Source organism: Pogona vitticeps, chromosome 12 (assembly GCF_051106095.1).
Source record: "Pogona vitticeps strain Pit_001003342236 chromosome 12, PviZW2.1, whole genome shotgun sequence".
Lineage (NCBI taxonomy): Eukaryota > Metazoa > Chordata > Lepidosauria > Squamata > Agamidae > Pogona > Pogona vitticeps.
Window position 1 is genome coordinate 13,166,043 of NC_135794.1, and position 16,142 is coordinate 13,182,184.

Consider the following 16,142-nt stretch of genomic DNA (forward strand, 5'->3'; position numbering starts at 1 on the left):
GAAATTAATTTGGACTCACCATACCTCAGTCCAATCTGTTCAACAACTGCTGGGACTTACGACATCCACCACATCTGTCCTGCCCCACTCTCAACTGAGGATGCAACCACTACTATCCTTTTATCTTCTCAAGAGAGACCCTCCAAACAAAAGACTGTTTCTTTCATCGCATCTCAAGAGACAACTTCTATGGTGAACAAAAGACCACCAACTCATCGGTATTCCCTTCCAACAACTGCATCCCTCCAATCTCATGCTTGCAGATGAGAGCAGGATGGAATGGGATGCCCACTGTAGCCACAGACAAGTTCAAGCTACATGGTCCAGACACAAGAAGACTCACCATATCAACTTCCTCAAGCTTCTAGCCATCTTCATGGCCGTCTGAGCTTTCAAAACTCTAGTTCAAGGTTGCACAGTTCACACTACCACCAACAATACGACAGCAATGTATTATCTGAACAAGCAAGGAGGAACCAAATCCCTGAGCCTTCTATAACTTTCGGACCTCCTCTGGGAATGGTGTATCTCCCACCAAATTGTCCCCATGGCAACCCCATGTCTCTAGCACGTACATGATCACAGACTGACGCACATACACACAAATGGGAACTTTCTCACAAAATATACACCCAACTGACCTCTCGCTGGGGTGAGCCTGCTGTGGATATGTTTCCCACCGCCACCAACTCCAAATGTGCCTGCTATTGCTCCAATGCAGGCAACAGACCAAATTCCTTGGGTGATGCCTTCACTATGACTTGGATGGGGGATCTCTTCTACACGTTCCCTCCCTTTCCACTGATTCAGCACACAATTGTGAAAATCTCACAGAGGCGATTTTTCTTACCCCATGGTGGCCATGACAACAGCGGTTCACCACCCTTTTTCTCACAGAGGTCAACAGATTTCAGATGACTCTGCACCACGACCTTCTCTCCCATCACAACAGCACGATGCTTCACCCCGACATCCCTCACCTGAAACTCGCCACCTGAAGGATATATCTCTCATCGCAAACATCTTGAAGCAGGCTAGACACCATTCCACTAAGAGACTTTATGGCTATAAGTGGAAGTGTTTTCAGTACTATGCTGCATCGTATCACCTTCGGACTCTCCTGCATCTCTTCCCATGGTCCTTATCTTCCTACTGCATCTCAAACAACAAGGACTTTCTATCTCATCTATCAAAGTCTACCTCACCGCCATAGTCACTCATCAACCGACTGGCCATCCCTCTGCAAAATTCTTCAGGCATCACACTGTCAATTTCCTGCACAATGCCTACCTGAATACGCGACCTCCAAAGTACCCTTGGTGCCTACCACTAGTTCTTTCCGAGCTTACCAAGTCTCCCTTTGAACCACTGGCTATAATGGAGTTCCACCTTCTATCTCTCATTCATTCATTCATTCATTCATTCATTCATTCATTCATTCATTCATTCATTCATTCATTCATTCATTCATTCATTCATTCATTCAGACTCAAAAACATTAGCCATCTAACATATAATTCACAAGACAAAAATACAAAAAGAAAAACTACTAACTAAACATCCCCTCCTCCCCCTTTGGAACAGAGATTCCATTGTCATCTGGACCTCAAGTGTCTTCAAGAGGATTCCGGTGAGCACTGAGTTCGCTACAGACTAAGTTTCCCCCTAGACTCCTCTTTTTCTGGTCCCAATTATGTATCAGCTTTCAGTTTTGCTTTACAAAGTCTCTTGGTTGATCCTGTAGTGCTTCTGAAAGCATGTCTAGTTCTGCAAAGTCCGGTAGCTTCTTTAATAGCTCATCCATCGTTGGTGTCTCTTCATTCTTCCATTTTTGGGCCCAGAGTAACCGAGCTGCTGTAAATATATACAGTAAACTATATTTTATTTTCTTATCAATAATTTCTGGCACAATATTAAATAATAACATTTCAGGTTTAAAATTTAATTTTTGTTGAACAGTTTCTTTTGCTATTTCCCAAACCTGTATCCAAAATTTTCTGGCTTTTTCACATGACCACCACATATGATAGTAGGTCCCTGGATTTTTTTTACACTTCCAACAAACATTGCTGTTACCTTCTGATATTTTTGCCAATCTTACAGGGGTGAAATGCCATCTATGAAACATTTTAAGGATATTTTATCTAAGATACATTGGCTTGATCATTTTATGATTCTCTTTCTACATCTTTGTCCATTCATCAATATCAATATTATACCCAAAATTATGTGCCCATTTTAGCACCATCTCCTTCACCCTCTCATCCTCCAAGTCATACTCCAATAAGTATGTGTACATTTTTGATTATTTTCTCATTAGTATGAATCCATACTTCATCCACCTGAACTTTCCCCTCAAAAAACCCCACAATTTTATCTTTTTTATATCTCGATTCTAATTTCAGCATTGACCACCAGTCTGTAGCCAAGGCCAATTTCTCTAGATCTTGTTTAACTTTTATATTCTGATCTTTAGTTAATAAGTCTTTATATATGAGTAGCGCTCCCTTCTGATTTAATACTTTCAAAATGAATGCTTCTCTTGGAGCTACCCATATTGGAGTTTTCTTTTAAGTTTGTATTTGGAATTTTTGCCACACTAAGCTTAACGCCTTCCTCAGAATCTGTTCTATAAAATGTGATTGTTCTTTGTGTTTTCCATACCATAAATATGCATGCCAACCCATTTTTAGATCATGACCTTCTCTCAAGGTCACACTTTTGGTAGTGTGCTCATATCAGCAAGATGAGCCAAAGAAATTACAGCCCTTTGATGTGATTCACCTTACATCATTTTCTCCTGAGGCAAGGTCATTCTCCATATCGACTGTGACCCCGTGGCCCCTGCTTGTTTCACCAAACACAGAGCTCACAAAGGTATCTCAATACACCCTTTAACATGCTGCCACCAGCTGATCTCTTTATCAACCTATGGTTCCTATGAAACAGGTCCATTCAGTACTTAACTTTTAAAGAGAAACAGGTTAATTGATTACAAGTTGTTTTAGGACTAGTTCTTAAGCACATTCTTAAAGTTACATAAAGCTTCAACATTTTAATGTATTCTTGAAGGTTTTCACGGCTGGGATCTGATGTTTGTTGAGGGTTTTTCGGGTTCTTTGGCCATGTTCTGAAGGTTGTTCTTCCTGACGTTTCACCAGTCTCTGTGGCCGGCATCTCCAGAGCATGGACAGAGTTCCTACTTCAGTCCTCTGAAGATGCCGGCCACAGAGACTGGCAAAACGTCAGGAAGAACAACCTTCAGAACATGGCCAAAGAACCCAGAAAACCCACAATAACCTTCAGTATTTTACTTTTTCTATCTTAATTAAGACAGGTCACACTCTGACTAATCACTCCTTAAACACTCTCTCTGCCTCAAACCCCAAAAACTTTCTTCTCTGTCTCCCTGACTGAACTAACTAAACTCTGACTCACCCCACCCTTCAAGTTTCTCTGGATCCGCCTCCCTACAGCTCCCATTGGTGCAGGCCAATATCTTTATACTGTATATACATAAGAAGACAGGGTATTCGCTGCATACTTCCCCCCTTAATAAGTTTGTTCTATGAGGGGAAACCAAGCTGTTTGCACATGCACATATAACAATTTACCAATACTTATACATGCCCTATAATTTAATTTTTCTTTCTATTACTATGTTCCCCAAATCATAATTACTACTTTAAACATCCAAGACAATTAATACAGTTAAAAGATTTGCATTAATCACATTACCTTTACATTAATAAGGCTACTCAGCATTATTTCCACCATCAATATACACCTCTCAGTTCATCAACATCCAAACAAATATTGCATTTCAATCGTATTTCATAACTAGTACACAAACAGAACTTTTAATACAACATTACAAACTCTGTTATCCACCCATTAGTCATTTGGTCTTCGAGACAACCACATTTAAAGATCCTTTGATGTTTTTAATTTCAAAGTCATAATCTTGGAGAATCAAGGACCATCTGGTCAGTTTGCTACTGTGCTCCTCGTCGCCCTCCACCTTTTGAATTTCCTGCCACTGGCGTGTGGAGGGTGGCAAGGAGCGCTGAGGACCAAGGGGGAAAGGGATCAAAGTGATCCCCCAGCTGCACTGTCTTTGCAAAGGCAATGGGACTGGGCGATGGCTTCAGTCAGGCATTTCCCCTCTTTCTATCCCCAGCAGCATAGAAGAGGGAGAAAGAGATCAAAGTGATCTGCAGCCAGGGGGTCCCTTTCACCCTTTTCCTATGCTGCTGGGAGAGAAAGAGGAGGAAAACCCAACTGCAGCCATTGCCTTTGCAAAGGCAGCACAGATAGGAGATCACTTTGATCCCTTTCCCTCTTGGTCCTTGGTGCTCCTCGCCGCCCTCCGCCGTTTGAATTTCCCACCATCGGCCCGCGGAGGGAGGCGAGGAGCACCAATCCTGGCCTCGTTGAAGCCCGTCAGGAGGTGAGCAGTCATTGGGAGCATCCGGGCCAGGCTCAACCTCCCGGCTCTGGGCCGCTGCCACCACTGCCGCCAGGGGCCAGCCGCCGGACCATTCAGCCACTCGCCTCCCAGTGGCAGCGGTCAGGGCGGCAGAAACCCTGGAGGCTGAGCAGGATGGTCTGGCTGCTCGCCTCCTGGCTGCAGCGGCAGTGAAAGCCCAGGAAGCCGAGGAGGCTTCAGACTGGTAAGGTGCTGCTATTTCCTTTTAAAAAAACTGTTCTGGGTGGATTTTGGAGGGTGGGTTTGGGCTGGGGGGGTTATGTTTCTGTGTTGTTTTATTTTTTGGTGATTTTTTTGCAGTCCCGGTGCGGGACTTGCTCCAGTGTTTATTTTTGGATTTGTGGTGGGGGGTTTTTCAGTCCCAGCATGGGACTTGCTCTGTTCATTTTTAGTTTTTGGTATTTTTTTGAAGTGCTGGAATGGATTAATCTCGTTTCCATGCATTTCAATGGGAAATGGTGCTTCAATTTACAAGCATTTCCACTTATGAATATCTTCTGGGACTGATTAAGTTTGTAAATCGAGGCACCACTGTATCGTTATCTATTATATATCCCTGTGGGCATTCAGGCATTAATGAAGAGGGAGCTCCCTTAGCTTTCTCAAAGCACTGCGTAAGGGTGGTATCCTCCTTCTGTTCCTTATCAAATGATGAATTATTACAGTTTTTCATAAATATAACTTCTGCTATTTCATCCATGTCAGAGTTTTCTTTTAAACTGGGGCCTTCCAGGTTACTTTTGGAAGTCAGGGATTCCATTTTCCCCTCAGGGATTGTTAACTACTCTCCCTGGGGCCATGTTATTACAAAAGCACTCTGCACATGCTTAGTGAGATCTAATCCGATCAAACAAGAGGCGGGTATTTGATCAGAAATTGCTACATCCCAATTTCAAACCCAATTTCTATAGTTTATCTTTACTTTAGCCAATCACGGGCATAGAACTTATTCCCTTGATGGTAACAGTTTGATTTGGAAGTATTCGTTCTTTAGAAGCCACATCAAGGTGACACAGGGTTATGTGGGAACAGGTATCTACAATTCCAACATAAGATGTCTCATTAATACAAATTTTCTCTCCAGTGTTCTGTAGTAAAATATTATCTGCCTTTATAAGAAAGCACTGAATGACTCTGGCTTATGGCAGATCAGAATTTTCTGTCGTTCTAGTTGCCATGGAGACAGAACTATTGTTACAACCACCTTCAGGATTGTAGGTGTAGACATCCAGGACATCTGTTGGGCAGCCACGTGGCCCCAGCCCTTAATCTTTGTCATGTACTACAGCTCAGAGAGACTCTGCTTTTGGTATGGCTGTTCTATCATTTGTCCTGTCATAATTCCCACCTCCAAGTCTCTAGCTTGCTAAGCACCCCTATGTGTGCATACATGGACACCACGATGAAGATTTTGTTACTTACAGAACTAGGGTTCCTTGAGTGGCAATCCATGCATCCACACATCCCGCCCACCTCCCCTCTTGTTTCGCTCTTCCAATTTTTTTTCTAGCAGTGGACAATTGGGACTGAGGAAAGCAGGGCTGCGCACATGTGGCATAGGCACTTTCATTTTTGAGGCTCTGGAACTTTCCGAAGCAAGGTCTGTGCAGGCACAAAACTCCTATGTGTGGATACATGGATTGATAGATAGGGGGTTCTGATATAACATATACGAAGTACTGGATTTACAATTTAAGATAACACATGCTATTTGATTCACATGTACTTACACAAGTAATCATACCTTGTACCTGTAATTGAAATATGATTTCACTATTTCCTTACTATAATGATATTCTATATGCATTTTTGATCTGTACCTTATACGCATTTTGTATATTCAACGCATTTTTGTATCCTAATTTCATCTCAAAGTAACTGTCTCTTACCGCTTGACGCGCACAGAAACATTCCCAAGGCCAACTCAGAATAACATTCACAGCACAACATGTTTCAAAATACACAATGGTTCATAAATTCACAAACTTGGCAGCCACTAACCCTGGGATGCATTTTGAATATTTTTCCTCACATCTACCACGGCCAATGGGGTGACCCAAACAGGCATACATAGGGTCCAGGAGGCCAATAGGGGGATGCTGTGCTTTATTGTCCTTTGTATAAATTGCTTTTACCCATTAATGAGGGGGCTCGTTCCGTTTTTAGGAACGACGCCCAGTCATATGTATGTTTGAATAAAATTGGCTTATACATAGACTGATTGATGCACTATTTTTTATCTGTTATTCCCTGCTGGAGAATTGAAACCTAAAATTGGGTGCTAACAGGATCACCATTCGAAGAACCCTAATTATGTAAGTAACTGTAGCGGGCCACTCTCAAGCCTCTACCAATAAAGGCCTCCAAGAGTGCTCACTACTATTCTTCACTTGCTGCCACCAACCTATCCTTAATACTCACAAAGGACAAGTTTTTCTTTCAAACATATCATTCCCATACATTCATTAACATTTTCAAAGATCATTCATGCATATGCTTAATATTAGACTACAACATACAAATTATACTTACATCCAATTTCATATGCATACATAACAAATAACATATATCAGTGGGTACATGTACAACAAACTTTTAATACTTTCGCCATTCTAAGAGTCCATTTTTCTTCTTCAGTCTTCTGGTCTTCTAGAGAGAGCATCGGCAGCACAGTTCTGAGTCCCTTTAATCACTCGAACCTCAAAATCAAAGTCCTGCAGGATCAAAGCCCATCTCATCCGCTTGCTGCTGTTGGCTTTGATAGTCCTTAACCACAATAGTGGGGAATGGTCAGTACACAAGACAAAATGTCCTCCCCAAATATATGGCCCAAGTTTGCGAAGTGAATGAAGAATGGCAAGACACTCTCCCTCACCACTAGAAAGCTGTTCTTCGCCCGCCTGTAGATTTTCGCTCAGGTACGTCACGAGATGATGTTCTCTGTCGTTGTCCTTCTGGCTCAGCACGGCTCTTAACCCAGTACTGGACGCATCGGCGACGATGGTGAACTCACGATGGAAATCTGGAGCTCTTAAGACTGCATTGGTCATCAGCGCCCCCATCAGCTTCGCGAACGCCTCCTCGCAGCTGCTGGTCCACTGGATACTATCTGCACTCTTCTTGCGTGTTAAGTCAGTAACACTACAAGGAGTAACAGCTGGTGGGGGTGCATCTCCAGTATCAATTTTGTGCACCACTCCCTGGGCCAACCCTGGCTTGCTGAAAGAAACCTGCCGGTATCTCCCTAGCAAGGCCCTCAATTCGTTTTGTTGCTCAGGGGAAAGCACAGAGCTAACTTTGACATCATCAGGGTTATATCTTGCTTTCCCCCTCCCTTCCAAATAGGGTAAGTCATGTTTCTCATTGTCAGCTTCCTTCATGGCAAACATTCTGTTCTCTTCCCTATAATATGGTTTGATCATATTAACATGAACCACCCCCCTGCCTGGTTCCCCATCTTCCTTAATGACATAATTAAGGTCATTCATTTTGGCAATAATTCTAAATGGTCCTGCCCAATTTAGTTGTAATTTGTTCCCTTTTAGAGGTCTTAGCACAAGCACCTCATCTCCACGATTAAAACTTCTTTCCCTGGCTTTTCTGTCATACCAGACTTTTTGCTTTTTTTTCTGACCTCGTAAATTCTCAGCAGCCATTTCTAAATTTCTTTTCAGAGTGTTCAGGTTGTCTAAATAAGATATTACGTTCTCAGGATCAGACTCTTGTATTTTCTCCCAACTTTGTCTAAGTAAGTCAAGGGGTCCCCTCACTTTTCTCCCAAACAGCAATTCAAAAGGACTAAATCCTGTACTGTCTTGGGGTACAGACCTATATGCATATAACAGAAGTTGTATTGTAAGGATTCTCAGCAGAATAGGCCCTAATCATGCGCATCAGGGCACCATTAAATCTCTCTGTGAGCCCGTTAGTTTGCGGGTGATATGGGGAAATATTTAAATGTTTGATCCCACATATTTGCCACAGTCTCTGCATGAGCGTTGAGGTGAAAGATGTCCCTAAGTCAGTTACTATTTCTGACGCAAAGCCCATTCGACTCATGTAACTCAGCAGGGCATCAGCCACAGTATGAGTCTCAATACTGAGCCTCGTGGCGCAGTGGTTAAAACGCTGTACTGCAGCTAAAACTGTGCTCACGACCTGGGGTTCAAATCCCAGGTAGCCGGCTCAAGGTTGAATCAGCCTTCCATCCTTCCGAGGTCAGTAAAATGAGTACCCAGCTTGCTGGGGGGGGCAATGTGTAGCCTGTATAATTAAAAAATTGTAAACCGCCCGGAGAGTGCTTGTAGCGCTATGGGGCGGTATATAAGTCCAATAAATAAATAAATAAATATTCCTCAGAGGAATGGCCTCTGGGTATCGTGTGGCATGGTCCACAATGGTCAGAATAGATCTGTTCCCCCTTTGGATGACTCTAGGCAATGGTCCTATAATATCCACGCAAATACGTTGGAATGGGATAGAAATCACTGGTAAAGGGCATAGCTTCGCTTTAGTTTTATCATTACTATTACTCTGCCTTTGACAAACATCACAACTCTGACAAAATTTTTAATCTGCCTTCCCATCTCAGGCCAGTAGAAATTTTGTGATATTCTTTGCTTGGTTTTATTAATGCCTAGATGAGCAGAAAATATATCTGAGTGTCCCCTTTCTAATATTTGCTGGCAATATTTCAAAGGCACCACTAACTATTTTTGAAGATTGCCCCCCCCCCTTTCTTGGGGTTCCTTAGAGACTCCCGGTACAATAAGCCCTGTTCAAGGTGGAACCTCTCAGGTCTTTCAGGGGTTAACTTTACTTCAGAAATGTTCTCAAAGCATTGTTTCAGTGTGGAATCTGATTTCTGCTCCTGACTGAACATACTGCTTTGGGGAATATTTATTTATTTATTTATTTATTTATTTATTTATTTATTTAATTTATACCCCGCCCCTCTAGACGATGTCTACTCGGGGCGGCTTACAACATAAAATGGGCAATATAAAATATAGATAATCATAAAATACAATTAAAATATTAATACAATTGGATTAAAAGTTAGCAGAGTGGAATATGAAGGGAGAAAGAAAAAATAAAAAAGTTAGCTGACTGGAGGAAAGGCCTGCTTAAATAGCCAAGTTTTTAACTGTTTTTTAAATACACCCAGCGAGGGTGCCAGCCGAATTTCTGTTGGAAGGGCATTCTACAGCCGAGGGGCCACCGCCGAGAAGGCCCGGTTTCTAGTTTTTTGCTTCCGAGCCTCTCTCGGCGTCAGACCCCTCAGCCGTCCCTTGCTGGCAATGACGGGTGATTCGGGTAGAGCTGGGTGGGAGAAGAGGGTCTGCCAAATATTGAGGTCCCAAACCGTTTAGGGCTTTATAAGTGATCATTAGCACTTTGAAGTTGACGCGGAAACGGATGGGCAACCAGTGTAGTGCAGCCAGAGTGGGGGAGATATGTTGGTGTTTTCTCGCCCCACTAAGTAACCTGGCTGCCACGTTCTGGACCATCTGAAGTTTCCGCGTCAACCTCAAAGGCAGCCCCACGTAGAGTGCGTTACAATGGTCTAATCTCGAGATTACGAGCGTATGTACTAGAGTAGTGAGAGCCCCCCGATCAAGATATGGATGCAGCTGGGCAATCCGGCATAGATGGAAATAGGCGGAGTGGGCCACAGACGCCACCTGGGTTTCCATGGTAAGCGTCGGGTCCAGATGTACCCCCAAGCTGCGGACCTCATTCTTTGCGGTAAGGTTTGTCCCCCCAAAAGAAAGGGAGTTGCCTATACCGCTGACGGGAGGACCACCCACCCTCAAGCTGAGTTGAAATATCTCAGCTGAGTTCATACTGTCAGACATTCCCTTCCTCTGACTGTCACTCCCGTCCTCAGCTGCCTCTGCTTTCTCTTGTTGGGAACGTGTTATAACTAATACCCTCTTTACATGCTCAGAGAGGTCATTTCCAATTAAAACTGCTGCTGGCACCTGTGAAGAAATTCCAATTCTACAAGGTCCTTCCCATCCCTGGTACCTAATGTATATCTCAGCCACAGGCAAGATGACAGCTTTTTCGCCAATTCCCTTCACAAACATGTTTTCCCCTTTTAAGATGTATTTCTGAGGTACTATATCAGGGTGACATAGGGTGACTTGTGAACATGAGTCTCTCAAAGCCATGTATTTATTATCAAAGATATAAATATGGTCCCCAGCCGTTTGAAATAACTCTTGATTTGTTTTAATTAAAAAGCAATGTCTAACTTCTGCCAAAGGGAAATCAGGTTCAATATTATCAGCTTGTGTAGAGAGTTCAGCTGGTGTTGCCATTGCAACCGACTCCTCCCTTGGTGGGTCAACCTGTTCCTGCTGCACACAGTATACCACTTTAGGCTTACTTAAATTCCCTTTTTGTGGTCCAAATTCTCTATTTTTACCACACTGGGATGCAATATGGCCCTTTTCATTACACCAAAAATAAGTCCTAATGTTCCATTGATCATTCCCAGCACCCTTAACTCCTTTTCCCTCCAAATTTTGGTTTCTGGCTTGGTTCTGGACTGAGGGCTTGCCCACAAAATGGCCTCCAACCTTCTGCTGGTTCTTAAATTGTCCTCTGGGCAATTTATTTGCATCCTCCCACACTTTTCTCACCACCTTTCCCTCATAATCACCTGGTTTTCTGATCTGGGAAATAAAATCAGCAATCTCCCCTGCCTCTCTCAAATTTCGGGGTCTCTTGTCCCTGACTAAATATTTCAGTTCTCCAGGTAACAGAGACTAAAACTGCTCCAACCCAAAAATATTTTTAAGGTCTTCTACTGTCTCAACTTTTTCCTGTACCAGCCATTTGTCCAGATATCTGGCCAAGTTTGCCCCTAACTGAGAGTAAGACTCATCAGGTTTCTTAGTCAGAGCCCTGAATTTCTGTCTCAACTGTTCTGAATTTATGCCATACCTGGCAAACACTAACTTTTTGAACTCATCATAATTTTTAATTAATTCCAAAGGCATCTCTGCATAGATCTCGGCCAGACCTCCACTAACTTGGGATCTCAAGACAATCATTCTTTCCGAATCCCTCACATAAAAATTTTCCCACGCTCTTTCAAACATCACCAGAAATGATTCTGGATCATCCCCTTTTCTAAAGACAGGGAATCTTTTTAGATCTGCCTTTGACAACTGTCTCCCCTCAGAGTCATCTCTGCCACTGTTGTTATTATTATTGTTGGCCTGAACTTCCAGTTCTAGTCTCCTAAGTTCAAAAGCCATTCTCTCTTTCTCTAAGGCAATCTTCTCTCTCTCCATTTCTAAGGCCACTTGTCTTTCCTCAGCTTTGGCCTTCATTTCCAGCTCCAATTTCCATTTTCTGAACTCTATAGGGTCTTCCCTTGAGGTTTCTCTCTCCTGATCTGAGGTAAAACCTTCCTCAAAATCCCCATTTTCATTATCTGACCCAGCTGCCATTACACAAGGCGCTTGCTCAGCTTTCTTTCCCCTGGTTAAAGGCATTCTCCTTTCTTCAGGCTTATAATTCAATTTCCAGGCCTCGTTTTAAAAAGCACACTTTTTTTCCTGTCAGTGAGAGTCTCTGTGTTATAATGTTGCTGCTTTCCCCAGCCCTCATCCACTGGTAAGCTAGCTACCGTGTTTAGGCCTCTGCCCCCAGCTAGGCCTCTCACCACAGACAGAGCTTATTTTCCCTGCCTCAGGCAACAAAACAACTTGAATTACCAGCTTCCCCTATCCCAGGTTTAGCTGATTTGAGCCCCCTTAGCTTATCTGCCCTTGGCTCCGCTTTGTCCCCTCAGAGTTCTCTCCTTGAACTCAGGACAAGCTAGCCAACCTGCCCAACCTGCTTTGGGCAACTCACTCCCCAGAAATGGTTACCACAGAGCCAGAGTCCCTATCTCAGTCCCCCAATCTGAGTTTCAACGCCCTCCTACTAGACTTTCTCCCCGTGAGACAAGTCCTAGGAGGTTACCCACGCGTCCACTCAGACGTCCCTGACTAAAGATCCGCTCTGGGCACCTTTCCAGTACAAGGCTTTAACTGGATCACTTTGTATCACACACGCTGGACACCAATTTATGTAGCGGGCCACTCTCAAGCCTCTACCAATACAGGCCTCCAAGAGTGCTCACTACTATTCTTCACTTGCTGCCACCAACCTATCCTTAATACTCACAAAGGACAAGTTTTTCTTTCAAACAAATAAAGTGTTTATTGATTTGTACAAAATAAAAAGGGTGAATCACAGGTAATGAATAAAGTTGTTAATCACGTTTCTCAATTACTAGATCACACAGACTTTTCCCTCACTGCCTATCTCTCTCAAATCTATCTCACTCTCTCAATCAACTTCTCTCATCTTTTCAAACTCTCCAAAAACTCTCCCTTTCACACATCACCCACACCTTATATAATCCAGCTCCTCCCCCTTCTGCATCACCCTCCGTCCTCTCATTGGCTGAGGTTCCCCTGCCCAGCTGTGACGGACAGGTGAGAGCAGAGCTGTATGCCACAGTAACTATATCTTCTTGGCAGACTTAGAACAAACTGCCAAGTCTCAGTATGAAGAGGGAGAGGAAAGGCTTAAATCCGTTATCTGTAATGTCACTGTTGTGGCAGGCAATGCCTCAAAGGATATGGCCCAATTTCAGCAGCAGCAGTGTGATATGAAGTATTTCTACACCAACATCATTTGTGATGCTGCAGCTTGAAGATCTGAATGTCTTCCAAAGGAAGTGTGCTTGCAAGAACTAAGGATTTATTTTATAAATATAATATGTCATTGATGAGCAAATAATCCATTTTCTCCTCTGGGGAGCAATACAAGAGCCATAGTGAAAGTGAAGAAACATGTGACACTGCTTGGAAAGCAGATCTGTAACAGGACATCTCACTAGTAAAGGGCAACCTTTTCCCACATCAACAAAGAAAGGATTAGCTGCTATTATGACAGGCTATCTTAACTCTCTTCTTAAACAAAAAAAGGGGTGGGGACTCAAATCAGTAGCAAAAATTCAAATCATTATTAGTTGTTTCAACCTCTGATTTTTATTTTTATGAAGGCCCTTGCTTTGCTCTCTGAGGGCTCGTAAAAACTATTATTGCATTGGTACCAGCATATGATCCCTCTATAGCAATTTGCACTGCATAGCCTCATTCAATGTAAATAATTCAATCCTGACACAGTTCACTTTTTTTATAGCACAGAACTCTTTAAGGTCTAGCTTCAGTCCCAACAGAAAAAAAAAAACAGACTTCTTTATTCCAACTGCCAACATTACTGTTCACTGCATCAATAGAAATTCTGCTTTGACTTTCCTACTTCATTCCTGGGCCACAGTACACCCCCATAGCCAACAGAATCTCCATTCAACATCATCAACTGTAAAATGTCATGTTATTTTTCCTCATTCCCGGTAGATGCTCAACTTTACAAAGTAAAGAAAAACTTTAATAAACTTCTTGGAAGCACCCCTCTACAAGTCAACTTCAACAGAGAGGCTGAAATCTTATATTTAATGCAGCAAAACAGATGTCTGTCAGGCATCTTCTTCTGGGGAAAAAAATCTAATATCCCTAACTCACATGGTCTCTATAAATGGTGTTCCCCTTGCTGAACAGCTCCTCTAAGTCAGATTCTACCCTGATCTTTAAAAACATAATCTGCTTTCTTGTCCAATTCTCAGTATTCTTGAGAACAAGAATTCTTTTTACTAACATTCTTAAAAATGTTGCTATATAATGAAATTCCATTGCAACTTATTATTTCACAGAACATAACCACTTTCCTGGAGATGTTCTATCATCTCACCATTCTCCATATGATTCCTCTGTGTTTAAAGGCCAGCCCAGTTATTTAAAGAACCAAAACTATTCTGTAGCTGGAAAAATAAGTTTTTACATACCTTCAAAAACAGTATTTCTTAGATGCCCAGGCAATGTGGTGGCTGGGAATTATCCAGCTGTGTTCCAAACAGATTGCTCTCTTTGTCATCTTTCTTCTAATGCATTTTTCATTCCCTTCGAACACACATCTCCTGAATTCTGCCTCCATCCAAGATTCAAATCTATCTTTCTCTCTACGCCTACACTATGAATCTAGTTCAGTGTTTTCCATTACAATATACCCACTGCTCCAAAGTACCTTTACAGGAACTGCTGGATAGCTCAATAATTTAGAGGCTGGGAGTTCAATTCCCCACTGTTCCTCCTTGACAGGGGCTGGACTCGATGATCTATAGGATCCCTTCCAGCTCCGCAGGTCTAAGATTATTACAAGGTAAGCTACCTATCTTTCAAAGACAGGTCACTGCTATTCACGCCTTACTCATTTTTAGCCCCGATTTTAGGGAACTTCAGATCCCAAACTGTCCTCTCTCCAAACCTTAATATCGCGTGCCATCTATTAGTTTTCTAAATCCTAATGTATGCTCACCACCCCCTCACAATCTTTCTGTCTCTTTCTCCAATACAAAAACCACTATAATAAATCTTCTGATTACAACATTCCCCCACTTCCATCTCCACCCCTTTCACCACCGACCACCACAGCCCCCCTAATCCAAGTTTCAACCGACACGCCCAAGGGACCTTACTATTCCCGACCCTTCTTGCCTATCCGCAGCTCTCCTAACCTTAATCCCTCTTTCCTTCCTACCAAACCCGCTGTGTCGTTCAGTTGTGCCAGTCTCCTTCCGTACGACCACCCCCTTCCACAGGTAACTCCGACTGCTTCTCAACCCGCCAGTTCCCAACCAGACTATCCCCCTTGGCCGACGGCACCGCTCTCTCTCATTGGCTTCCGCTGCCTTCACTCAGTCTCCATTGGCTTCTATGAGCTTCCCCGAACCACCAGTTGGTTCTCCCAAACGTCCGTCACAGAAAATCATTTTCTTTGGGAGTGCCCGCCTCCGCACTTATCAAGCTAGGGTGCGCTCTTGTTGGCCGCGTTGGGGGATTCCGAGAGAAGCTGGTTGAGCGCCCAAAGTCCCTCTTGCCTCACGCGCTGGCTTTGGTCGGGGGGGCGGGAGGGGGGGTCTTCAGCTTGTTCCACTGGTGTCAATACAAAAGAGAGAGAGCCGAGCGCACGCAGCCAGACGGAGTGAGCCTCCTGCTGAATCAGGGACATGGACATGAAGAAAAGGATCCACTTAGAACTGCGGAATAGGACGCCCTCCGACGTAAGCCCGATGCAAAGATTTTTTTTAACATGGGGGGCTTTGATGTAAGAGGGCTTAATGGCAGAGTGTTCCCAGAAAATCCCAAAACAAGAAAGGGGGGTGCAGTTGCTATGGGGGGGGAGAGCAACTGGGTGCCGTCTATGCCAGCTGCCGTCGTCCGTGTTCGTGCTGTTGCTGCCCTTGAGGTGCCCACGGTATGCTCATATACGTTGGGGGCTGCCCCAAAGCATGGAAGTCTGACTAAAGAGAGGGAAGAAAAAGTAATCACCACCACCACCACCCCTCTGTTTCCAAGGGAGGGTTGTCCGAATGGCAGGAAAAACATAGTGCTCCTGAAAAGCGCGTCGCAAAAGCCTCGGCGCAATAATGGCTCGTGGATTTGGCGCTGTGCTCCGAGGGTCTGGAAGGAGTTTGTTAATACTGGCTTCCAGACCTGTTTGGGGGGGGGGAGAAAGCGGGCTC

The 16,142-nt window shown here is 43.6% G+C and overlaps 2 protein-coding genes across 3 annotated transcripts in view; one reads left to right on the forward strand and one right to left on the reverse strand.

Annotated features, from left to right (window-relative positions):
• NOX5 (NADPH oxidase 5) overlaps positions 1 to 15,269 on the reverse strand; it is a 127,535-nt gene extending 112,266 nt beyond the window's left edge. The window contains exon 1 of one of the 2 annotated variants that reach the window (XR_013538876.1): positions 14,406 to 15,269. The gene's annotated coding sequence lies outside the window, so the exon portion shown is untranslated. The other variant, XM_078380875.1, reaches the window with a different exon arrangement.
• A 117-nt stretch (positions 15,270 to 15,386) lies between these two features.
• The window catches only part of ANP32A (acidic nuclear phosphoprotein 32 family member A), a 31,253-nt gene continuing 30,497 nt past the window's right edge, over positions 15,387 to 16,142 (forward strand). Inside the window, exon 1 of the mRNA XM_020808153.3 lies at positions 15,387 to 15,680. Coding sequence (XP_020663812.3) covers positions 15,627 to 15,680 — 54 coding nt within the window. The 5' untranslated portion in view covers positions 15,387 to 15,626. The remainder of the gene's footprint in view (positions 15,681 to 16,142) is intronic.